General features: G+C 49.1%; 2 protein-coding genes across 4 annotated transcripts in view; both read right to left on the bottom strand.

The window, feature by feature from the left end:
* Nucleotides 1-10,315, bottom strand: part of NUP214 (nucleoporin 214) — a 40,183-nt gene extending 29,868 nt beyond the window's left edge. For all 3 annotated transcript variants that reach the window (XM_071574102.1, XM_071574103.1, XM_071574104.1), the window contains exons 1-12: nucleotides 10,226-10,315; nucleotides 8,506-8,701; nucleotides 7,676-7,827; nucleotides 7,213-7,417; nucleotides 6,660-6,730; nucleotides 6,263-6,326; nucleotides 5,462-5,565; nucleotides 5,065-5,171; nucleotides 4,391-4,457; nucleotides 3,810-3,933; nucleotides 1,800-1,961; nucleotides 302-752 (exon numbers count right to left, since the gene is read on the bottom strand). In XM_071574102.1, the coding sequence (XP_071430203.1) occupies nucleotides 302-752; nucleotides 1,800-1,961; nucleotides 3,810-3,933; nucleotides 4,391-4,457; nucleotides 5,065-5,171; nucleotides 5,462-5,565; nucleotides 6,263-6,326; nucleotides 6,660-6,730; nucleotides 7,213-7,417; nucleotides 7,676-7,827; nucleotides 8,506-8,701; nucleotides 10,226-10,267 (1,745 nt within the window). In that variant the 5' untranslated portion in view covers nucleotides 10,268-10,315. The remainder of the gene's footprint in view (nucleotides 1-301; nucleotides 753-1,799; nucleotides 1,962-3,809; nucleotides 3,934-4,390; nucleotides 4,458-5,064; nucleotides 5,172-5,461; nucleotides 5,566-6,262; nucleotides 6,327-6,659; nucleotides 6,731-7,212; nucleotides 7,418-7,675; nucleotides 7,828-8,505; nucleotides 8,702-10,225) is intronic.
* A 1,891-nt stretch (nucleotides 10,316-12,206) lies between these two features.
* AIF1L (allograft inflammatory factor 1 like) lies at nucleotides 12,207-24,400 on the bottom strand. Its single transcript, XM_071574306.1, has 5 exons — nucleotides 24,286-24,400; nucleotides 19,625-19,691; nucleotides 16,618-16,659; nucleotides 15,308-15,470; nucleotides 12,207-13,671 (listed from the first exon to the last, which is right to left on the bottom strand). The coding sequence occupies exons 1-5, from the start codon at nucleotides 24,361-24,363 to the stop codon at nucleotides 13,584-13,586; spliced, it is 438 nt and encodes a 145-aa protein (XP_071430407.1). The 5' UTR covers nucleotides 24,364-24,400; the 3' UTR covers nucleotides 12,207-13,583.
* Between the last annotated feature and the right edge of the window lie 442 nt (nucleotides 24,401-24,842).

The raw sequence follows: 24,842 nt of genomic DNA, 5'->3' as shown, positions 1-24,842 counted from the left end.
ATATAAAAACTCCCAAGGTCTCTGGCAATTTGGCAAATTATCAGTCTAATTTTTGGCATTTTCCCTTGACTAATATCCTGCCTGTGAAGATAACCTCTGGCATGGGAAGCACTGAGGGTTTTCACAGCCAATACAGCTACATCTTAGACAATAAGAGGCTTCCGCAGTGCTTTCTTGGGAGCACAGGGAACAGCTGTCAGGTCAAAAAGCCACACACCATCTTCAGAACTACCACACATTATCCACGCCTGGAGCAATTTAACAAGTAACCAGCCCCTGCATTCACTATTTATCTATTTACTTCTCATTGAGGTTCACTTTGACTGAAGAAGCTGAAGGTGCAAAAGATGACTTCTGTGCAGCAGGAGCTGTGGAGAGTGGTGGCCCAGGTGAGCTGTCTGCAGCTGGTTTAAAGTTCATGGATCCAAAAGGAAAGGAGGTGGCAGGAGCTGTAGTGGTGCCTACAGAAGGAGTCATGGATGCCTTAGAAGCAGCAGAGGAGAAAGAGAATGTTGCTGCTCCAGTCAGAGCAGGAGTCTGGACTTGCTTGGAGGCATCAGTGGCAAAGGTGTATGGTGGAGGATCACTGCCTGAGGAGCCAGGTGTCTTCACAGCTGAAGGTATGAAGGAAAAACCAGCTGCTCCACCCCCTGTGGGGGGCTGACTTGGGGCAGGTGTAGCAGGAGCAACACCTGGTACTGTGTCAGGCTTTAGAGAAGTTGTAGGAGTGGTTGGAGTTGGGGCAGCACTTCCTGCAAAAAGACAAATGGGAAAAGAGGAGACTCATTTGGCTGCACGGACTAACAGCAGAAGGCATTGGAAGGCCAAATGCTGTTTGATGGGGACAGCTCAGCACTGCCTCGCTCACAGGACAGCGAGGAAGAGCAATGGCAGAGCTGGGCCTGCAGTCCCCAAGCCCAGTCAGTGATACAGAAACTGCACAAAGTCCAAGTCACGATCAATACTACAATCTGTCTAGATTAATGTTGTCTGCAGTTTCCTGTGAAGAGGCTTCACCTTTCTCCATTGATTTTGATGAGGTTCCTGCCATCTCAAATAAAACAGGCAGTCAGCACACAAGCAGGGAGGCAGGCTGCCAAACAGCAGCATTCTGGCTGAGGAAAGGAGAAGCAAATTTAGGCTTAAGAGACCACAATGATGCATTTGCAGTTATTACTCCTGCACTCAGACAAGCAAAACAACCAGCTTATCTGCCTACCCCCGCACAGGAAACTGCCTATGCCACACCACATAGGGCAACACATCTATAACTCACACAAAACTACTACACTTCACCTGCTGACACAATTCTTACAGTGCTGCAGAAAACTATCATTTAAATAAGCTTTTGCTGCAGCCAAACACCTTAGTATGTATCATGACGTTCTGAGGCAAAACTGTGGAGGAAAACCACCTCTCTGAAGTGTGCAGACCATGCTTTGGGTCTGCAAAGTACTTAATGCTTGTCCCCAAGCAGACTCTGCTGTCACTGCTGCAGTTAGAACTGTGCACCCCCAAAGCTGGACAAAAGGCCTCCTAAAACCACTTTGTCCCTGTTTTCCAAAGGCTGACTAAACAGGAGAGTCCAAGTGCACAGCCTGCAAAGTGTTTGAGTCTCCACAGAGAAGAGGACTTGATGATTTCACAGATGCACAAAAGACACAGAATACTTCTGAGAGCCCAAAACACCCAAGAACTGCTTCCCATTATCATTATAAAGAAAAAAAAATGTTTTCTGTGACCACATACATGCCTGACTACCAAACTGACAGATGAAGATGACTCACTAGAGCACTTACCTGCTGACTTTGGAACTCTCTCCCCTGCCAACTGCAGTGGCTCTGGGGTCACAATAAGTGACCTGACCCCTGGGTTTTGGTTGATCATGTAAAATGGGCAGAGCACACCATCCGTAGAGAGCAAGATCAGAACTGGAGCTGGAGGAAGGATCTTCTCATCACCTGCCAGAGACCACATGTGTCAGTCCTGCAGTCAAAGTTTCCTGCTCTGTTCCTACTGGCATTGCCACCCGCATGTGACTTGTATTTCTTACATTTCTCCCTTCTTGCTTTCATTTGCATTTTAGTTCCCTTGCTTCTCTGCAAATGACCAGCTTTTTCTTTTCCCTTTTGTAGTTCTTTCTGTTCCCGACTTTATGTTTCATAAATTCATAGATGAAGAGTTATTCTGACAATCAAATGTCACCTCCTGAATGACAAAGCTCAACTTTCACCCATGAATTCCTGTGCCAAGCTTTTTCATATTTTGAAGCAGTCCTTTTTCCTCACCTACTGCTGCTCCCTCCTTCAATCCTCTTTTCAGCAGTCCCCACATTCTACTCCACTGGGTCCTGTCACCTCATTAACATTCATATTCATAAACTACAAAAGAGAATTGCTACATAGGAAGCTTTTTTACTTTAAAGAAAGCCAACATCAAATAAATATTCTTGTGATCTGAACCTCTGATACAAAAAACTTGTGTTTTGTGCAGCTGCTTTGTGAGTCTGCTTCAGATAAAAAATTCTCAGTACAGTTAAATGTCTCAGAACTCTCCCTATATTTATAAAAGAAAACTTCTATAATGGTTTAACTGTGCTTAATTAAACAAAAAAACTCAAAAAACCTACAATGCAGGAAAATCTGCTATAATCACAGGGCTTTATTTGTCAGGCAGTGCAGTGGATGGCCATGTTTCTTTACCTATTGATTCTTCAAGAAAAGCATGCTAGGGAAGGGCAGTTTCCACATGGGAACAAGCTCCAGGACAAAAGAAGTTTCTTTGCAACCTAAACTTGCTATGAACTGCAAAGCCAATTAATGCTCAGCCAAAATCAAGCTGATTGCACTCTGTGAGAACAGAGAGAATGTGTTAGCAAAAAGCTTCCCCAAAAACCTTTCTAAAACTCTACAGGCTTTAAAAAATCTGTCCTGACAGATTCCTTAATCCAGTAACTGTAGAGATTAACAGAGAAAAGGCTTCAAATTCAATTTGGCATTCAAGTACAAAGTTTGACCTCAATTCCCTACTGTAGGTTTTCATTCAGGTAAAGTTCTCAGTTAACTGGCACCCTCCTGTGCTCTTCAGGAACTCCTGACTGCAGTACCTTCCACTCTGCCTGAAGGCATCTCTATTTCAATCTGTCTCTGGGTTTCAAGGGAGAGTTCTCAGAATTCAGGAACACACAACACAATAGCTCAGATGGAGTTTCAGACTGACAAGGTGCTCTGAAGAGCCTTCAGGCAGCACAAGAAGGTACAGCAACAGTACAGCTGCCTCGATGTAGAGCACAGCAGGGCTTAGGCAGTACAGACCCTCTGCTTTAATGCAGGATTAAAACCTACACATTCACCCCAATGATCTTTGCTGGTTTGGGCTTTGAAACCAACCCACTTTTGCTGTAGATCAGTGCAAAAGTACTTCATACAAAACAGTTCTGGAAAAGGACGTAAGTGACAAGAATAAAGCAAACCTCACAGACAGCCTGAAATCCCCAGTGTTAGAACATGACTGCTTTAAACTATTATCCCAGTTCTGTGAAACTCAGATGTAACTCAGGAGCTTTGTTTGCCAAGTCTCTTGGTGTAGAATCCCAGGATGCTGAAAACTCCAAGGAAGAACTGTGTTTAACACTTTGCCACTTGAATCCTTACACAAAAGTAAGGCCATTTATTGTGGGTTTGGCATAAATGGTAGGAGATAGTGTCAGTTTCCCTTTCAGAATCATCTCCAGAACCCTGAGCACCCCAAAAATAACTCCTATATTGAGATTTTTGCACTACTCCACCAGAAACACTGGCCAGACTTACTGATCATAATGGGCATGTTACTGGTGTAATCTACAGCAACACCAACAGGCAGAGTGTCATCGCTCTTCTCTGTCACAGGAAGTTCTGCTCTGCTGGAGTCCTCCAAAACCCAGGATTCCCAGTTCTGCAAAAGGTGAGATTATTAATTTGACTGCTGCTTCCCTACTCAAATCTGTCAGATTAACAAATGCCAGAAGTATCAGGACCCTTCACAGATCTGTGTATGACTTCACACATCACTGTGTGTCACCTCACATGAATCACTTTAATTAAAGTGAGTGTGACCAAAATTTGGGGTCTGCCAAATGAATCAAGAAAAACAGACTTCTGGAACTTGATTCACAACACACTGTGCTGCTGTTCATGCTTTCTTTTTGTGTCACACAAATCTCTTGTTCATCTACCAATTAAGATCCTATCCAATTTAAAAGCTTGTTTAGTTTTGGAGTGTTTTTTAAAAATTCATCATCTCATTGTATTTCAGGTCTTACAGAGGTTATACTTAGATTTCTGTGAAAGAGGAGGTACATATGCACAAATATAACACAAAATATATTCCACAAATGGAGCAAAACTATTACCTGATCCCCTTGCCTGGCAAGAATGCTGACTTCTGTGGAAGCTGCTGAAGCTGCCAGAACCAAATCCCTGTAAGCAGGGACACAAACAGGTTAAAACTAACATAACAGTCCCCTGCAAGGTCCCCAGCCCCACAATTTACTATCATCTATATACATTTTCAACTGGGAGTGCAGTTATATAATATAAAACTGACTTTCCCTGCCAAGATGAGGGAAGTATGTCTGGTACACCACTACAGAACTTTTTCTTTCTTTAAAAGCAATGATTTGACAGACCTTTTATCATCATAAATAACAATGGTCCAATTCAGGTAGCTGAAAAGTTAGGAACAGCTTCTTCACACGGATACACAATTACATGAGGCAAAACATCATGCTTTACCCACCCTATGACTTAAAATCTCAAGGGAAATAGTTATGACAGATTTTAAACAATCTCATGTACCTCCATGAAACTGTGAGTTCTCACCAAATGAGTATGTTGGCATGAAGACAAAGCACACAGGAGAAATTAACTGTACTCTCACAAAGCATTTTCAAACTAACAGTTTCATTTCTCCCAAACTCAGGTATTGTATACTTTACAAAAAGGAGGAAAACAATATATGGAGAAGGATTGATCACTCAGACATGCAACCCAATGGAAAGGCCTTGCCATGATTCCTGCCACTCACCATTCCTCAACAAAGTTGAGGAAGTAATGATGCTGCCTCTCTGTGCAGCTCCCATAGCACGGCTCCATGAAATTCACAAACTTCTCTGGTCGCTTCTCTTCCTTTTTCTGTAAAATCAACATGGATAATTTATCTTCCAATGCATAAACCAAGTATATTTGACTGCTTCAGGGTACAGCAATAATAAATTTGATCTCAGCAGAGAACAGGTAACTCACTGATTTTCAGGTGTATCCTACTTCCTCCACTGAATCCCCCTAACCTCTAAATCATGATTTACAGTAGCACCAAACCTGAGTTCTACATGATGCCAATAATAAAAGCTAATTGCCACTATAATAAATAAGTCAAGAACAACCAACAAACACTTGTGCTGCTGTGGTTTGGTGGCACTTACAGGCAAAATGGCTATGACCACTTCTGGAGGTGTTTCCAGAGTCCCATCAGCTGCTGCATACACAATAGTAAAGACATAGGTGCCAATCCACAGGACATCCAAAACTGAAAGAGAAAGCAAATACCTCAGCCAGAAACACTTCAGAATGATACTTCCTTGTTATCTTGATTTTAACTGTGCAGAGCACACGAAAGAAAATGATAAAAAAATGGCAACTAACTCCTGAACTATGAGGTTTCAATGATTTGTCTGCAGAACATCAAAATCATTAGGGGGAAAAATTCTTTGATCTCAGAAATTGAAAACATAAGCCAAAAGAATATATTTGATTTGTTTGATGATATCACAGATGAGACAATGCCAGTGTTTCCACATATGGGTGATGTTGTGGCACAGCCAAATAGTGTTCCTTCTTTTCTAAATTTACTGGTTTGCCACATCATTGAAGAGGCAAAAGGATGACATGAAACTCATGTGGAATATGAGAATGGGATTTATATCCAGAAATCTTAATGCTAAAGGGAGATTACTTGTGACAGTACTGTCTATCACATCAGTAAGCAAAAAATACCTTTTAAAATGCATATTGAAAACATTCTAGAAATAAACAAGAACTCTGCCCAACTGGTACTTTTTCTATGCAACTCAGATATAACTTTTTTCCCAAATATTTGAAACAAATCACAGTGTAATTACATAACCAATGCAGTACACAGCTGCTGGAACTAAGGTTAACAGGAGGAGGAATGAGTTAAATATTTTAAAAGAGAAAACAAGTTAAAAAGAATCAAAAATATGTACCTTTAACAGGATTGTCTGAGTCATAAAAGGGAGGACAAGGGATTACTTTCTTCTCCTGTAAATTCTGCAAATAAAACAGCTCTTAAATATAAAGAAAAGACAAGAAAGCCAATTGCAACTTCTGCAGAAAGTCCAGAGAACTAGTTTAGAGCAGCTCACTCGAACACTCATCATGTGCCACTCTAAAATTGTGACTTTTCAGTTACCAGTGTAGAACCTTAGACTAAATCAAATATTTACCTAAAACACTTGAATATTACTGAAGCACTTGAGCAGCATCACATGGCTCACACCATGTGCCACCTGACCAAATTCTGTAGCTTGTGATGGAAAAAAACCCCCACATTGCAAAGTATTGAGCAGACATAAGGAAGGCCTTACCACCAGCAATACTTACAGGCAGATATTGCACCACGGTGCCATTTTGCCTCCCTACAGCCAGTTGTTTTCCCTTTGGGCTCCAACACACTAAGCAAAAAAAAGAGAATTTCCTTAGCACTAAGGCCATGGGAGAGTTAAAAGGCCCCACAAAAACAGGGACAGCAAATTAAAACTGCTGTTTTTCCCCCTGAGAACAACCATGAGTCTGAATTAAACACAGAGTCACCCAGACAGGAGAAAACAAATCTGCACAGATCAAACCCCCACAGCTGCTGATGCTTATTTGGATGTTTTCCTGGAAATGAGAGTCAAGCCTGAGACAGCAGAAATCACAGGTGGGCACATTTGGTAATTCACCAGACTCAGCTGCTCCAATCAACAGGGAAAGAGCAATTCCACTGCAACACATCCCCTGAGTCTTAAAGAGTTTAAATCTTTCCTTTTTGTGAAGAATTTCCATGTTTTAAGAAACCTCCTCCCAAGACAAACAGCCAATTTTTTTACACCCACTAATCTGTGTCTACTTCTCAGCATCCAACATTCCTGTGCCACCTGAGGCTGGCACTCACCAGATGTCACAGTCACAGAGGATGGGAGTGTGGCATAGACCTTCACAGAGTCTGTGACCTGCAGCACAGAGATGCTGCCATCGGACAGGCAGATGGCCACCATGGTGGGACTAGCAGGGTTCCACTTCAGGTCGTTGACCATGGCTGCTCCCCCTGAGTCCTTGGCCAGTTTGTGGTAAGCAAATGCATGTTTCTGCTGTTTTGCCTTTTAAGGAAGACAAACACATGAGACAAAGCTGAGCATAAAACCAAGTTCTCCTAAAGTCATAAATCAAAGTGGTTTTGACTTTCTTATAAATTAATCAGTGATAAAATAAGCACATTTTTAGTTTACTGAACAATATGTTTGTAAGATTTCTCTAACAGAGACAGCAAATCCCACCCCAGCTATCCCTCTCCTTTGTTGTACCCTGAAAAAAACACCCCCAAGCCCCAAACCAAAATCACTCTGCACATGCTGTACCTGATTTAGGAAGGTGCGGACATCAAAAAAGCTGATGAAGGAACCGATTTCACTGGAGATCAGACAGACAGACAAGGTGAGATTGTCACAGCTCAGAGCCAGGTGCTGCACAGGACACTTCATGGGCACCAGGGTACTCTGAACATTCTCCACTTAAAACACAAAAGGAAAGAAAGAGAGAACGTAAGGGACGAATTTAAATAGTGAGAAATGTTCTTGTAAAACAATAAATTAGAGTGAGTTTAGGCAGAAATCCCCAGTCCCATTAACAGCAGCTGTCAGAGGTAACATGTAGAAAAACTGAGGGGAAAGGGGTACATTTGTAGGTAGGAAAAGTCAACCCCACTGCATGGCACCCAACACAGGTAACCAAACTTTAATGACACAGAGCTCAGAGCTCTTGGTGATGTGTTCCCAACAGCAATTAAGGTTCTTCCTCCAGAAAGTGGTTGGGCACTGAACAGGCTCCCCAGGGCAGGGGTCAGGACTCCCCAAACCTGCCAGAGCTCAAGGAGCATTTGGACAAGGCTCTCGGGCACATGATGGGATTGTTGGGGTGTCCTGTTCAGGGCCAGGAGTTGAACTGATGATCCCTGTGAGTCCCTTCCAACTCATGATATTCTATGATCCTATGAACTCTACCTCATTTCAGCTAGAAGGACAGCAAATATTGTTCCTGCCTTCCCACTCAAGAAACTGTGGTAATTTAAACACACGACAGAGCACTACAAGGACTGTATCATGTCATGCATCAGAAGCCAAGAGCTCCATGTCATAAATCCCTTATAAACACGTCTCTGCAAAGTCCATGGGATGTAAGTGTGTCTTACCAATTTTATTGGGATCTTCTCCCAGCTGGTTCTGCATGAGGAGATCTCTGGTGTGGAAGATCTGCAGGCTGGTCCCCCCACCAGCAAAGACCAGCCCATATTTGTTGGACACTGCCAGGAGGCTGGAGCGCTCCTTGGGAAGGTCGTCGGGAGCATCAAAGATACGGACCCTCTTCAGTGCTCTGAACTGAAAATCCTGGTGGGAGAGAGTTGGGAAGGAGCTGTTCATGTGCTGGCCAAGAGGAATAGTTTCCTTCAGTTTCTCTAAGAAGACACTAAGTGGAAGAGCCTCTCCATGAGAGCTGCAAACCCCTGCCAAGGCAGAGCCCACACCATTCCAACACACTTTCTGTCTCATCCAGGAAAGACTGAGATCACACCACAGTTTTTCCACTGGCTGAATCTCTCTTGTACTCAGTGCCTGTGTTTATAAACCTGCAGCAGCTGAATCTGTCTGGGATAGCTGACCTTTTCAGGAACACACCAAAACCAACCAGAGGAGAAGAGAAAGAGAAAGGAATAAAGCAAACATAGAACAGGACTGAATAAAACTTCCTGCTACAACTCACACATTTGCTTACACCCATCTTTGGCTGCCATTGAGACCCAGAACAGATACAGGTTCTTTCTCTCACCCACCCCCAGAAATTACTTCGTATGCACAAATTTATTTTTTTAACTAATTTATTTCATAATTTACACTGTCCTTTTGGAAAAGGGGGAGAGAAAAGCAGAGTGAGAGACAAAACCCTCCAAACCCACAAAGTGAATTAAGAAACAGGACTTGCACCTGAGGTTACCCTTAGGAATGAGCCTCCCTTCCCAAGATGCCACTGGTTGAATCTAACTGGATCTAACAGTGGATCTAATGCCAGTAATTCAAATAAAGCATCTGAGTTTTATTTCCAAAGTACTCTGTAAGTGCATTCCTGCAATCTGAAGAGGCTGCAGCAAACACAGAAACTTCTGCAACACAAACAGCCCAACTGCCCTGTTTTGAGGGCAGAAAGCAGCGGCACAAAGACCCTCTCGTGCTCCAGGAATGTGCTCGCGGTGTCCCTGCTCACACAGCCCCACAAGAACGCTCTGGGTGACACAGCACTGGGCCAGGCTGGCACCACACGGCAAGACTCCAGACTACACCGCCCCACAGCCACACGTGCTGCTCCCAAAGCCGGGAGATCCCCAGCACAAGGCACGCTGATAGCAGGACTTAGAAGCGCATCACTCTTCTCCTAGAACAAGGTTCCTCCAACTCTTCTTCATCCTTGGAAACATCCAAGGCCAGATGGAAGAGGCTTGGAGCAACCTGGTCTAGTGGAAGGTGCTTCTGCCCAGGACGGTGGAACGGGATGGTGTTTACAGTCCCTTCCAACCCAAACCGTTTTGCGGTTCGTTCCTCAGGTGTTACCAAGACCCCCTCCACTAAGGCCATGCCAGACCCTCCCATGCACCCCACAGGCTTGTTGGAGGCTCTGCTTAGAGTCCTCCAGTGCTTCACAAACCCTGCAAGGACGGCTCAAAAGGGCTCCACCACGCCCCGAGCCGACCCTGGTGTATCAGATTCCCAGGCCCTCCCCAGCGCCCACCACCCCTCGCAGCCCAGGCCGAGCCCTCCTCAAGCCCCGTTCCCCTCCGGCCCCGAGCCAAGGCCCCCGGACCGAGCCAAACAGCTTGTGGAATCCCCCGAGCCGGCGGCCTGCCCCCTCACAGCCCTCACCTTCATCTCCCGCTCGGGAATCACGTCCATGTCGTCCCCCATGGCGGCCCCGGGCCCGCAGTCCCGCTGCCCGCGCCCCGCAGGGACCGCGCCGAGACACTTCCGCTTCCGGTGGGGCCGCTCTGGCCGCCTCTCTCGGTGCTCCGGGTCCTCCCAGCGGGGCGGGGGCGCGGGAGGACACACCCCCAGGACCTGTGCTACATAAACCCTGATTTTTGTTTCTTTTGGTTTTTCACAGAATCAGCCTGGTAGGAAAAGGCCTCTGAGATAACCGAGACCAGCCTATGACCGAACACCACCGCGTCAACCAGCCCATGGCACCGAGGGCTGCGTCCAGTCTCTCCCTGGACACCTCCAGGGACGGTCACTCCACCACCTTCCTGGGCACCCCCTTCCAATGCCTGACCACGCTTTTTGTGAAGAAATTCTTCCCCATGGCCAACCTAAGCCTCAAGACTGTCCTCTCTCATTCTGATTTTTCCATGTGTTCTGAGGCAGGGCCAGCACCAGTGGGGGCTGAGAGACCCCCGGCCCTGTTGGGTCCTGAGGGATCCCTGACCCTGCTCGGCCCTCAGGGCCTCCAGCCTGAGGAGCAGCCGCAGGGGGCACAGACCCCGTTGCCACCAGGATGGGCTCTGGCTGGCCCTGCCAAGCCTTTCAGGCAGCTGCTCCATCAGCCCTTGGCAAGGAGCTTTGATGCTTTTTCCATGTTGGAGATCCAGTGTTGCTGCAGCTCTGAGTCAATCACAGAATATCCTGAGCTGGAAGGGATCCACAATGATCAAATCCAGCCCCTGGCCCTGCACAGACACCCCAACAATCCCACCCTGTTCCTCAGAGTGTGTGCAAATGCTTCCTGATCTCTGGCAGCCTCGGGGCTGTGATCAAACCCTGGGGAGCCTGTTCAGTGCCCACCACCCTCTGGGGGGAAATCCTTTCCCTGATATCCAACCTAACCCTGCCCTGACAATGCTGTTTCTCTTGGGTAAAATCCTGTTCCCTTGGCATGGGCTGCAGCAGGAGCAAAAGGATGCTCTGAGTCAGTTCCTGTACACCTCCAGTTAGGGGTGGCTGAGCTGGAAATATGAAATTTCTGTGAGCTGGAACAGCCTTATTGTGCTCCAGGGCCACACAAAAGCAGCATGTGGGGTTTTGATCACAACAAGACCTTAATTTCTTTTCTTGTTCCTCAAGTTTTGGGGGGTTCAGCCCCCACTCAGAATGTCAGCACCAGGCATCACCTTAGCACCCAGCCCTGTGTGGACACATTAAGAAGAGCTGTTTCCACCCCTAGCAGGTCATGCTTCTCTTTTCTAGGACCAAAAAGGACAAGGATTTCCACTGAGACAAAAGCAGTGATGGCCTTGGGCAGTGACCTGAGCTGTGGTAAACCACATCTGAATTTCCCTCATGTAACATGCTTCCTTTATTTTCTAACTGAACACAGCCCAGAAAAGCAGGTGCATTCCCAGAGGCTGCCAGGCAGCAGAAAGCAGACACAGGACTCTGATCTCAGGGAAATCCTGTCCTTCTGTGAAACACATGGGAACAGTGCACCCAGTCACTCCTCAGGAAACCTGGTCTCCCCTTTTGATAATTCACTTCAGACAAGAACCTCAGGCAATTGCTTCAAGAGCAGAGAGAATGAAAAAAACCAACATTCTCTTTCAAGAGAAACATTGCAAGTGCTTCCTCTTGTTTGTCAGGTTATTCCTTAAAACAAGCACTGCCACCTGCTTTCTTTCAGTAAGTCAGGGAAAAAAAAAAAGACAGCTTTCAGGAGGCAGCCTCTGCATTTCATCACACAAACTCCATGGCATTTGGTCAGTTATTACAGATAAAGATCAGATCAAGACAGTCGAAACCTATCTCCAGGATCTGCTTAAGGGTTTATATTAACAGACTTGGACACCAGCTCCCTTAATCTGCAACCAATCATATGGACCAAGCTTCAGAGGAGATAATACACCCTGACACACAGTGTAGGTTCAGGAGATTTATTTCAGTCCTTGAAGTAGACTGGTGCTGCTTTTGCTCATAATTTTACTCTCCATTACAGTTTTGGTTTTCACACAAACAGTAGTGAGAATGTTTGGGATTTTTTTTATTTATTTAAAAGTGCAGCCTTTGGCAGGAACAATCAGCCTAGTGGAGTTAATCATCTGTGTTTCCTTTAAAAAATGTACTTATTAAACCATGATTTAAAAAAAAGTTAAAAGCTGTCAAGAACATTTAAGAAAAAAGCAGGAAAAAGGGCAAAGAGCAAACATCTGGATTCCAGAAATTGTGTGTGGAACAAGAATCACCACAGTAACCAGAGCATGGATAGCAGAGTCCCAGCTCATACCCCACAGTAACAGCCATTCTGATTTTGCAGACTTGAGGGCTTATCTATCAGGGAAATGTACCCAATAGTCCCAGATGAAACATATACAGGGAGGTCTGCAAAAGTCAGGGGGACAGAGCAGTTGCCTGAGGACAGATCCTCACCTGCAACTGCTCTGGCAGGGCTGTTTGGTCACCCAGCTTCCTTTCCCCTGAAGGTTTAACTTCCCCCAGGCATCCTGTGGGGCTGCGAAGAAACCACAGCTTGTTTCTGCACTCTGTGGATGGGTCAGACTAACAACTCGTTCAGAGGTTGTGCTCCTGGTTGGATCCAAGTTGAGATTTATCAGGAAAGGGGTCTCTAAGATGGCTTTAACCATCCTCACTCACAGTGGTTGGTGTTAGATCTGCCTGCAGGATGAGTCCCTGGAGCAGAGAGCAGCTGTCCCTGGAGGCAGCTGTGCCCACTCCAAGCCAAAAGGCTCTGCAGGCAGATCTCTGTGTCCAAGCACATTCCCACATTCACATAGAATGTGATCAGACAGAGGTGGGAACCTGATTTGCACTTTGGAGAGGTCAGGAGGGCAAGAACTAGTCCAAAGTCAGGAAATATACGATGGAGCAGAGAAGGCACTTATTTCTTTTTACCCATTAAGCTGCTCTCAGGGTCTTTGTCAGAGAAATGCTCCGTGTCTGGGAGCAATATGACAAGCAGAGCTCTGAATCCATGTGCTGGGAAGAAAGTAGCTCCTTGTCTGAGAAATGCAGGAAGGGCAGAGGAAAGAGTAATATCACAGGAGATTCTTTTTTTTGGTCTCATTACACTTGGTGCTACAGCTTCTGTCTAACAGATCAAGTTGGCTAAGGGATGGAGCAGAAAGACACGAGCTGGGGGTCTCCATCTTCCCTTGCTGTTCCTCTAAGGCAGGTTAGTTGAAAACTAGGACTGTCCACAGTAAAGAGTAACAAAGCACAGGTAACCTCTGTTACAGACCAGCAAAGCAAACAGTGCCCATTTCTCAGCCTGTCCTCTTCAAGGGAGGCTGGCTATGTCTCTCTCTGGAGGAGGACCAGAAGGTTTTGGGTTGCTTTCATTGGCTTTTCCTTCAAACATCATGACCCTGCAAAACACAACAGATATTACCAATTAAAAAAAGCAAATGAATCTTTACCCATCACTAGGGGTGACACTATCTGCTGAAAAAGAGCATCTGGCTCCTCTGGCAAAGGGCACCTGATAATTAACAGAGGAGGGAAAGCCAACAGAGGGCAGTGCTGCCAGGCTGGCTTTCCCAGCAGCTTCCAGGAGTGTGTTCCCAAAGTCTCTGCTGATTTTCCTCTCAGAGCCCAGAGGATTAGCACATTTTATTTAGACAGCCACTTCCAAAATCCCCTGGGCACACACAGCATGCCAAGTGCTCCTGACGTGTAAGAGCAAACACCACCCCTGGCCCACCTTGCACGTAACCACACAGCAGAACATTCAGAAGCCAACACCAAGAAACAGCAATTACAGTCCAGGGACAAGGAGCAAGGCACTGCCTGTAAGAATCCCAAGCATTTTGCAACCACTAGCACTGTCTTCCTCCCTAAGGACTGCAGCTACGCTGGGAATGCCAGCTGCCTCGATGGATCAAAGGACTGCACTGCTCTTAGGACCAGTTTTACATTTCTGCCCCTGCTCTACAGAGTCTAACAGACAATGGGGTTTCTGTTAGCAAGAGAAGGGACCTGTTTGTGAAAGCTGCTGCAGTGAGGAGGAGGGATGGAAGAGATGGGACAAGCTACAGGCTCAGTCTGGTTCTGTGGAGAAAGAAAGGAGGAGCAGGGATGTCAGAAATCTTGTGTGTGCTTGGAAGAGAAGCATCCCAACACACAGACACAGGACACACAGTGGGGAGACTCACTCCCAGCAGGCACATACCAGCTTAGAGGAACCCCCTGAAAGGTGGGCACAAGATCCTTCCTCCCAACCTGCCCTGAAAGCTGGCTGTGTTTCTAAAGCTGCCTTCAAAAGGGGGTAAGGAGGATGGAGAGGAGCTGCTCCTATTCATGGTGGTTACAGACACAAAAGCAGGGCCAGCCTTTGTGGGTGTGAAAGGAAACGCCAGGCTTCAATGGGATGGAGCTGGAGCCAACCAAGGGTTTGGAAGCCATTTGTTACAGGAGCACTTTCAGAGCCCTGTCGAGAGGGCAGAGAGGGCCGTGGGAGGCTGGGGCTGGCAGCCTGTACCACAGGAAACCTCTCTCAGCACAAGGCAGCTGTTCCAAGCATGTGTCCCATCTCCATCTACTGTTTCCAAAAATCAGGCAGGGATGGACCATCCTGTGGGATGCTGCCAGGAGCTGGCACAGCTGGCAAGACCATCAACCACGACTCAAGTCCTGCCACCATCCACAGGGGAAGCCTGTGCCCCAAAGCCAGCAGCAGCCTCAGGGAAGAAAGAGGAAGAAGTCCTGCGGTGCTGAATGCCTGCACACCCACACCAAAGGAGGAGGATCACTCCCACAGAGCACGTGGGAGGAAGCCTGTGCTAACACACAGCAGGCAGCTCTGCTGGAAGCACTCGCCACTGCTCAACCTGCACATGGGCTTATACACCCTCTCATGTGACTCTGCAGACTCCCCCTTCACAAGGGTCCTCATCTCCCTCTGTGGACACCACGTTCACCAGACAGAACAGGCTGTGCCTCCCAGCCCCCCCAAGACATCAGCTCATGTCCTGTGTCTCCCTCGCTCCATCCCAGGACACTCACAGTTTCAGCACAGCAGAGCGTTTGCCAAGCATCACATTGACAAAGTCCTGGTACGAGATGGTGTCGCTGACCCCTCCAGTCACCTCAGAGATCATCTTCTTCAGTTCTAGGTGGGTCTTCGGAGCCCCCAGCTTCTCCATCATCCTTTTGACTGACATCAAATCTACAAGAGCAAGGCAACAGGTGTTGTCAAGAGGATATGACCATGCCAAGTACAGGAGACACAGCCACGAGTTCCCACCTCACCTGTGGACTCCAAGGCTGACAACATTAAGCTGTTGCCAAAAGCCACAAGAAACCTTCCAGTACAGTTTACTGTCCAGTAAAGAGCATCACTTCCCAGTTGTGCAGCTCAGGATAAAAGCACAACATACACAGAAGAGGGACAAATCTCTAAGTGCTCCAGAGACACGTGGGGACACTGCTCTCTAGCTCGGAGTGTGATGCCAAGAATCACAAGGATGGGGAGGAGGGAAGCAAGACCGGGGTTAAAGCTGGAGACAAACAAGCTGTGGGGAGCAGGCACCCCTGCCCATCACCATAGGCCATTTCCTTCCATTGCATTGCTGCCTGCTGAGACCTGCAGGCCCCTTCCCTCCCGGAAACCCTGAGTCAGGCCTCTTCCAGCTCCCCACAGGCTTTACTTCAGCTGGAGGACTGGTGGAGGAGGGGAACAAGGCAGCAGCCTCCTGGAAGGGCACAGCTCACAAGTGGGTACACTTCAATGTCAGCTCCAGCCCTGCAGAAGGCTGGACCCTTATATAGCTGGTGCTTTCTGGACCCAAAGCAGCCTTGCTCAGCTGAGCCAGACTCACACACAAGTCCTTTGCTTCCCTCTGCTCCCCTCCCTGCAAAGCAAAGAGCTTCTCTGCACCAGAAGTGCTCATGGATTTATACAGCTTCTGCCTCAAGCCAGGAAAAGCCCAGGATTGTCCAAGCTCTGCAGCTTCCCAGCTCTGCATTCCCAGCTTTCCAGCAGAGGATTGAGAAGAAAGCCTCAGTAGAGAAAAAGGGACAAGAAAAAAAGCATTTAGAGCAGAAAAGTGGAGGAGCTAAACAGAACTCTGGGAGAACAAGACTGAGAGGAGCTTAGGTCTTGAAGTAAGTGAGGAGAGACTGAGGAAACTGAGAGGCAGGGGCTGGAGAGCCAAGGAAGCCTCTCGATGATCCAGGCAAGGCTGGACACAGGAAAAGTCCCCAAGTTTTCTTCCTTAGCACCACGAGTGCAGAGGGAAGCAGCAGATCCAGCAGCAGACACCATTCCAGCAGGCTGCTGATCTTCCAGCCCAGCATTCCCCAGAGTCACTCACCAATCTCGCCTTGGTTGTTTAGGTCAAACTCCATGTATTTCTCTGGAAGAGACACAGAAGCAAGTTAGCAGGATGCTAGAGCAGGGGGTGTGCAGGGCTTTGGAGCACTGCAATAAAAGATTTGGAGATAAGATTGATACACTGCTAAATGCAAACTTCAGAGGGGAGCCCATCTCAAGGCCTGGTTTTAGCACCCTTATCTCAGTTCTAGGGCTCTAGAGTTAAGTTCTCTGTAATTGTGGCTGCTTTTCATTTAAGCCGAAGGAAAACACTGGCATGAGAACAAGGTATCAGCTAGCCATGAACAGCATTAAAACGTTTCCAGACAGAAAAACAAAGCTCTGAAATAGCCTCCCAGAAGGAGTAGCAAGGAAAACAAACCCCTGAGCACTCCCAAGATGAAGCTTGATCAGCTTAGGAGGGGGATTAAATGACGCAGTTGCCTGCAATAAGGAGGGAGAGAGTCCACAATCCAAACACTGTGCTCGCTCCCAGAGCAGCACCTGCCAGGAGAGATGCTCAAGGACCACATCAAGAGGGCAAAGCCAAGAACATGCCTGGGAGCAGTGATGCTGGAGCAGGTTTTTTGCCCTTCCAGCCTGCTGTCAAACACTGCTGACCCGAGTAACTCCAGCATTCTCAAAGAAAGGCAGAGCCTGTTCCAGAAGGTCTGATCAGCACTGCAAGACAAAATCTTGCATGTTGTAACAGGCAGAGCACGGATTTGAGTTAGAAAATTCAGTTTCTGCCCTTTGGAGTGGCACACCTGGGCTTCCTACATCCCCCCTCCCTGGCTGTTCCCCATTTAGACTTTAAGCTCTTCAGGCGAGGATTTGTCTGTCTTACAGACCATACAGCTCCCGGCGCCACAGGGGGCCCCCCATCATCTCAGTTGTGCTAAATGGAAAGAGCAGGATGCAAGATGCCTGCTGCCACCATCCATCCATGCTGAGCTGCAGAAATCACCACTTGCCCTGCAGTCAGCACTCGCTCCCCACAACAGCCTCTGAGGACTCAAATTAACTGAGCCCTTCCAGGCTGCTCCTTTCCCTCAGGAAGGGAAATGGAAAAGACCTTTCACCTCTCCTCCAGGGACACCAGCAAGCAGATGAGCGTGAACAGAGAAGTGGCAGGTTAATTTAAGGAGCCAAAGGGAAGAGTGGTTATTTCACACAGCAGAGTCTTCCCAGGACCTGTGCTTCCAAGGGAAATTGCTGGGTTAACTGGACTGATGGGCAGCTACAGGCAGGAAGCAGAGGAATGCCTTGGCATTCCTTCACCTGAGTCTCAGCCATGGATTGTTGCTGTCATGAGCTGACCAGGACAAACCTACAGGAATATCACATACAAACCAAACCTGTTCATGCTCCAGGCAGAAGGAAATGTCTCCCTTCAGGTATCCAGCAACTGACTCAAGATCACATTGGGGCTGTAACATATGCTTAGGGGCCACAGTGATGCTTGATGTGGCACTGACTCTCCCCACACTCTGCTCCATCATAATGACCTTGTGCAAATGAACTGCCACCTCCCTGGCCAGGGTGAGACACCCCAGCATGTGCCTGGGGATACAAACCCTGCTCTGCCACGTCCATGACCAGCACATGTTTTCTTTTCTTCTCAGCTGACACTTAACCAAAAGTGCAGAGAACAGAGGCAGCTTTACATCAGTCTCAGCTTGCACATTGATCTTTTCTTCCCACCCCAGTGGCAAGGATTTGGTGGGACAAAACCTCACGTGGGCCCTGCCTCACAAATACATTTACACCAACACTGCACAGGAGCTCCCCAGGCCCAGCTGGGGGGTGCAGCAGGAAGAGCAGCACAGAAGAAACACTCCCCCATCATCACACAATGGGCCAATTGTTGGGGGTGCTGGAGGAGGCGTTGGAGAGCGGGACAGGCCACGGAGGCAAACTCACGAGGCAGCAGGAGGAGATGCCAAAGGCTCTCGTTACAGGGAATTCTGTGCCTGTGACCTACAGTTGCAATGTTTGAAGAGCCCCAATTGTGATGGGAAAAAATAATGCAGGGCTGCAGCCAAAAGCCAAAGTCACACAAAAGGCAACAGAAAAAAAACAGGGAACACAGGAGGCTCCTCTGTGCCCAGCGGGGTAAGGGATCACAAAACCCCAGCCAGCTTCTTCCATGCTGGATTGCAAAGCCAAAATTCAAAGGGAAATAGCAGACAATGCCTGAAATGGAAGCAAGGTCAGGTTTTATTTGGTTAGAGCCAGGCTGAGGACAAGCCTTGGGAGCAGTGTGACGCACAGGCATGTTTTCTCAACCGCCTTCAGCCACTGCTTGGAAAGAAAGTGAAAGCACCCAGAACAGCCCTGCCAGATCTTGTCCTGAAACCAGTTTGGGGACAACCTCCAGAGGACTCCAGGCTTTTGAGCTGTTTCTCTATTCACTGTCACAACAAATGGCCCAAACCTAAGCCCTAGATCTGCTGACTGGAGTTAGGCTTTGGCCAGGACTAGACATGTTACTCCTGTTGCCTCCAGTGTCAAGCGTTTGGGGAAAGACCAGATCAAACGGATGAAACCTTTGAGCAGAGAAGGTCCCCAACTCCTTCAGAAAGCAGCTGAGACTTCTGCTCTGTGGGAAGAGGTGCTCCTACTTACTGAAAAAGAGTCCAGCTATTGCATGGTCCATTATGCCAGTTAGCTTGTCTGGGTAACTAGACAGAAACCATCCTCCTTCGCTGCTCCCCAGGGTTTTGCCCACACAGCAGGTTTTGCAGTAACAGCAGCCACCAGGCAGAATGTCTGCAGGGTGACATGTCCCTCCCCTGCAAGTGGGAGAAGCACAAAGGCTTGTGTGGAAAACACCCCTCCAGGGAGTTTCACTGAGTTCCACAAGCAAGGGGGAGGCATCCATCCCAGCTCAGTCACTTGTATTTGGCAGAGAATCTCAGACTGGTAAGATCCAAGCGCTGAGCAAAACAATTTGGTTCAGAGCAAACAGTCAGGCTGAAGGGACAGTGAAATCCTCCAGTTCTCACCTTTGAACACTGCCAACTTCTCCTCCAGGTCTTCTTCATCACTGAACTTTGGATCACAGAGAAATTCCTATCACAGAAAAGAATAATTCCCCTGAGGTTAAAGACAAAAAGGAAAACACCTTAGAGGGCACGTACAGAGGCAGCTTCACCCAGAAGATCCACACAATTCCCAGAGAACCACAGATGAGCAACAGCATCAGGAGACTTGAAAATGGGATAAATCCCTCCATACCTTGTCATTTACATTCCAGTGCAAAAGGAATCCCTCTGGTGTCTCAGATTTCCCACCAACAGCTTGAGGGAGGATGGGACCCCATATGCCTTTGGAATCACTGCACGAAACTCCCTCTTCTTGCTCACCCAGGGTTTCAGGTCCCCATGTCTCTGCTTAAGCACATATTGTGGATTGGGCACTTATTCCTAGCAAGGGCTCCTAGTCCTTGCAAAAAGCACTCTTATCTCAGACTTCAAACTCTTGGATAAACTCTGAGGGCTTGCAAATAGAACAGGCCAAGTTTGCAGAATGTCATACACCCAAGAGGACGGGTATTTGGGGCTAAGAAACAGCTCTCACTCAGACCAGCTCTTCATTTTCTCCCTCTACCCTGCTCAGGCTGAAGGGAAATCCTGGGTTTCTTCTTGTGACTTGTCCCTAGCCCCACCTCAAAAACCTTCAGATACCCAGGAAAACAGACCACAGCTTGCACAGCCAGCTCTACTGCTATGTCCTGCCAGCAACACCCCCCTGCAGCTGTGAGCAGCAGGGTCTTGCTCCTGTCCCTGCCCTCCCACACCACCCAGCTCCAGCGAGCCCAGCACAGCTTAATGACTCGATCTGTGTTCAGCAACAACACCACATTCTTCAGTGTAGAAATCATTAACATCTGCACAGCTTATGCATGGCCTGTCCAGGATAAACCCCTCCAGGGGTTAGTGGATGGAGGGCTGAGGCAGTTGCCTGCTCTGGACATGGGTTCCTCACTGCTGTTCTCCCTGCTCATGGGGAAGGCAGGAGTCAGTCACCAAGAGATGAGGATTTCTGCCACTGGCAGTGCTGGGGCAGCATCGCTTGTGATTCATGAGACCACCTACCCAAAGAAGCTCCATCTTAGGCACTAAGGTGGCAGCACAACCTCAGGAGGTCAAACGCCCTCCAGCCTCCAGAGCATACTCTTATTTCTTCCAGAAGGAAAGCTGAATCCAGCAATCACCAGGTGTGATGAACTGTGCCAGTCCAGCTGCTGGCCCAGCTCTAGCAATGACATGGCCACAAGCCAGTGCCAGGTTCTGCTACAGCCAGCCCCTCTCCTTGTGTGCTAATCACTGTCAGTCACCCTAATCCTGCTGCTGTGCTCCGAGTCCCTCCAGCCCACACACCTAGAGCTGCTTCCTCCTTCCTCACTGGGACAGCAGAGCTTGGACTTGCCCAGGGAGTCCTCAAGCCTTCACTGCCACATAACCACTGGCAAGTCTGTTATCTGCAGCTGAACTAAGGCTTTGTAGGCAGTCCACTAGGACAGAAGTGACTGCCATCCCCTCCTTCCACCTCTGAACTCCAGATGGGACACCAGAGACCATGCTCACTAAACCAGCGTGACACTGACTTCCCTCATCACCATGGTCACAAACTCAAATCGAGAGCTGTGGTGAAAAGCAACATTCCCAGTTCCCTCTTGGGCTCTCCTTTGCCAACTCCATTTCATTTATCTCAGTTATTTCTACCCAGGGGTATCATTTACCAGCCCAACACAAAGGGCCCAATTGAGCTCTGAGATTTGGGCTTAGGCAGCAGCAGAAGTCACCGCAGACCAGAGTAGTGTTACCTGCTGCCATCACCACTGAAGAGCCCCTGGGGAAGGCAAACATCACTGAAAAACCACAAGGTCAAAGCATCTCTGGCTATCAGGTCACAGCTTCACTCCTGCCCTGCAGGAGCAGCAAACAGCTTCCATCTACGAGCCCAAGAGGGGATGTGAGAGCAGAGCACAGTATCTCTCTGGGAGCAAGAAGCAGCACCGAAATGGTGAAGACCAAAGGGAATGTTTCATCCATACATGATGGCTGAGGGGCATGTGCCCAGGAGCCTATCAGCCCCTGGCAGCAAGGTACAAGAGCAGAAGAGGTGACATTGCACACATCTAGGACCCAAGTCCCCCTGTGTTTCAACTGGAGAGGGACTGGATAGCCCACCAGCATTCCAGCTCTGCTCCAGGTGGAATAGGGGTCTGTATTTGAAAGGCATTCCACCCTCCACATTGTATGTGAGCTGGGCTGTGACTGTGATAAGGCAAACACTCACAATAGAACACAGGAATTCAGTCCCCAGGGCCTGTGACTCAGAGTGGCTGAAGTTCCTCTTAGAGCACTTTGCTAAAGTTCCCTTTTTAAGGGGCATGTTCTATTAATAAGAAGTGCTTAATAAGCCTCTCCCCCGCTCCTGCCCTGAACAGCCTTTCTTGAGCTGTTGACTTTTCTAAGCCAATAAACTCAGGCACACAAGTCCCAGCTACCTGCAAGACAACCTGAGCAAAACCAGATTCTTCCTTGTTCCCCCAAAAGGTGACCCCAGCTGGCAGGCCAGGCTCCCACTGGGATGTTTAAGTGCTCAGCTCCATCCACCCTGCCTGCTGGGGCTGGAAAGGGCTGAGGGATGCTCTTGCCTGCCCTGGATGAAGGAAGTGGGCACCTGCTCTCTAACAGGCTGAATTTCTTCCCCACAGCCCAGCATATTAGTGGGTAAAACTAGGCTGAAACTAATCTGTGCTGGATTAGATTTGCCACCTTGATGCACGAGGCTGAATAACGTGATTGCCTTCCCCAGGAAGAGGGCAACAGGCAAGCTCAGAGGAGCGTTTCAGGCTGGAAGAGAGAAGTCAATACTAGGACTCAGCTGTGCTTCAGCAGCACATGTGCACTCAGGGTGCTGCCTGCCAGAACCTTATCCCATTGAGAGCTCCAGGGAAGAAACCAGCCAGGAAAACAGGGTTGGGAGGATGAGACAATGAGATTAAGCCTGATAGGAATTTGGCCTAATTGATCTTATTAGGAGCACTTGATTGTTTTACAGCCTTGGGGCTCTTCAGGTTTTGGAAAACCCCTCCCAGGCTTCAGGCACAGTATCAGCCCAAGTTTCTGTATCAGCTCTGTGACAGAGAGGTGTTAGTCTGTTCACTGCACTCCCTACTGCCACACAGAGCTGGCAAAGAGAGCCAAGGAGGGCAGTGTGGGGGATGCAACAAGCAGTTCCGTCAATGGGCAGTCTTTTGGTTTTTGTCATATGAACCTCACTCAAAGAAAGAGCCAGAAGTGATGGCTGCTTAGGGGACTGAGAGGAGCTTGTCCCCTGTGTGGTAGAAGGAAGAGCCCCCAGCCCAGCAGCATCCCAGGAAGCACAGCTTCCCACACTCAGTCCGCCAGTTCCCACCAGCTGAAGGATCATGTATCCATCCTGTGAGTGATACTGGAGGATGGTTCTGGAGCAGCAGAAACCGCAGCAGTAGGTACAACACAGTCCCTTTATCCTCAACCTATGGGCCAAGACCACCTTAGCTAGGATAGATGTTAGCCCCACCTATGCACCTTCTTGGTGCAGGGTGGACCGTGTCTGCCTTCCAACAGCAGCTTTCAAGGGCTTGTTTTTAGCCAAATGCTCTTATTCCACACCTTAATGCTTCAGCACCTCTTTTTCCACAACACATCCTAATTTCTAATTAGCTGAATAATTTCTAATGACTTAATTCCCTCTACAGTGACCTACATAAACTTCACCTCCACTGTCTCACTGCTGTCTAGTGGAACATATTGGCACAGCTCAGGAAATACGAGGTCAAGGTGAGCTCACCATCTCCTCTGGGCTCTCATCTTGTGCAGTGATTTGCTTTCTCCACCTGTAACAGTAAAGTGCCACTGGCTATAGGAGCAGGCAACTACCAGACCAATGTGGAAATTACCCTAGAAATGCCAGTGTTGATTGTTTCAAGGTTAAACCCTTCTTTTGTCCCTCAGAACCGCTCTTAGCTGGGAGGGATGCCAAGAGAACTGCCCCTGCAGCCATGCTAAGCAAGGGACGGGGCAAGTCCGAAGCTCTGGGGAAAGGACCTTGTCTGACCCTGGCATGAAGGGCACGAAGCCCAGAGCACTTTGCACTAATCCAGGAGCTGCCATTCCCCCTGCCCAGGGCTTGTGGAACGCCCAGACATCCTGGGGCTACACATTCACCACCTGCTGTAGTGAAAAGCTAGAAAAGCTGGAGTCAGGTCTGAGCAGCAGAAACTCCTCGTTCCGGGAAGAAGTTGAAGCGCTCAGTGGAGGGGAGGTTGAAGTCCTCCGGGAGAACAACACCCCCTGTTCTTGCTGGAGCACGTTACCAAAGGGAGTTTCATGGCAGCCGGTGCCCGGGGTGGGGGACACCAGGGAGAAAGAGCCGCCTGGCAGGGCAAGACCAAGGGCAGCGGGGATGGAGCGCGACCCCCGCAGAGCCCCCTTGCCTCCTCTGGCCGCATCCCCCTCTCCAAAAGGGCTCGGACAAAGCGGGCAGCAGCTCCCCCTACACCCACCGCCCGTCTCCTTCCCCTCCGCTGCCCTCTCCCCTCCCTACCCGGCCGCCCTCAGCCCACTCCCCCGCCGGGGTGGGGTCGGACCGGGGGGCGCCGCCGCCCCACCTTGTTGATCTCCTCCAGCCGCCCGTCCTGCGGGGCCCGCCGCAGCCCCCCGCCGTTCGGCCGGCGCGGAGCCGCCATCGCACCGAGCCGCCCCTTGCCCGCCACCGCCTTAAATAGGGGCGGGCAGGGCCGGCCCGGGCCCTCCGCCCCCCGCCCTTAACCCTTTCCCCGCCCTTAACCCCTTCCCCGCCCTTAACCCCTTCCCCGCCCGGCGCCGGCAGCGGGCGGGTGGCGGAGCGCGCACCGGGAGGGCTCGAGGTACCGGAGCGCGGTGATGGAGGCACCGTCGCCCGTGGCCTCCCCGCGGGAAGGAAGGGACCGGCTCCCTCTGCCCATCGGGCATCGCTCCGGAGACGCCCCGGGAGGGGCATCCCCGCACCGGGGCTCCCCGCCGGTACCGGCGGCGGGTCCGCAGGTGCTCCGTGGGGCTACGCGCCGATTCCAGCTGTTGGATAAAACCCTGGAGCGCGAGCAGCGGGAAAAGGGATGGAGCGAAGGACAGTCACGGCCGAGCTGGTACCTTCCCCGGCCGGGAGCTGTTGGTGGCGGTCGCAGCC

This window comes from Pithys albifrons, chromosome 20 (assembly GCF_047495875.1).
Source record: "Pithys albifrons albifrons isolate INPA30051 chromosome 20, PitAlb_v1, whole genome shotgun sequence".
Taxonomy (NCBI): Eukaryota; Metazoa; Chordata; class Aves; order Passeriformes; family Thamnophilidae; genus Pithys; species Pithys albifrons.
The sequence above is the reverse complement of the archived record's forward strand: the minus strand, read 5'-3'. Positions and strand labels throughout refer to the sequence as shown.

Coding starts and splice junctions, on each gene's coding strand:
- AIF1L (XM_071574306.1), bottom strand. CDS start 24,363: ATGGCGGCTCCGCGCCGGCCGAACGGCGGGGGGCTGCGGCGGGCCCCG. Junction 15,471..16,617: donor AAACAACCAAGGCGAGATTG/GTGAGTGACTCT, acceptor TTGCTCTTGTAG/ATTTGATGTCAGTCAAAAGG. Junction 13,672..15,307: donor CGCTCTGCTGTGCTGAAACT/GTGAGTGTCCTG, acceptor TGTGTTTTGCAG/GGTCATGATGTTTGAAGGAA.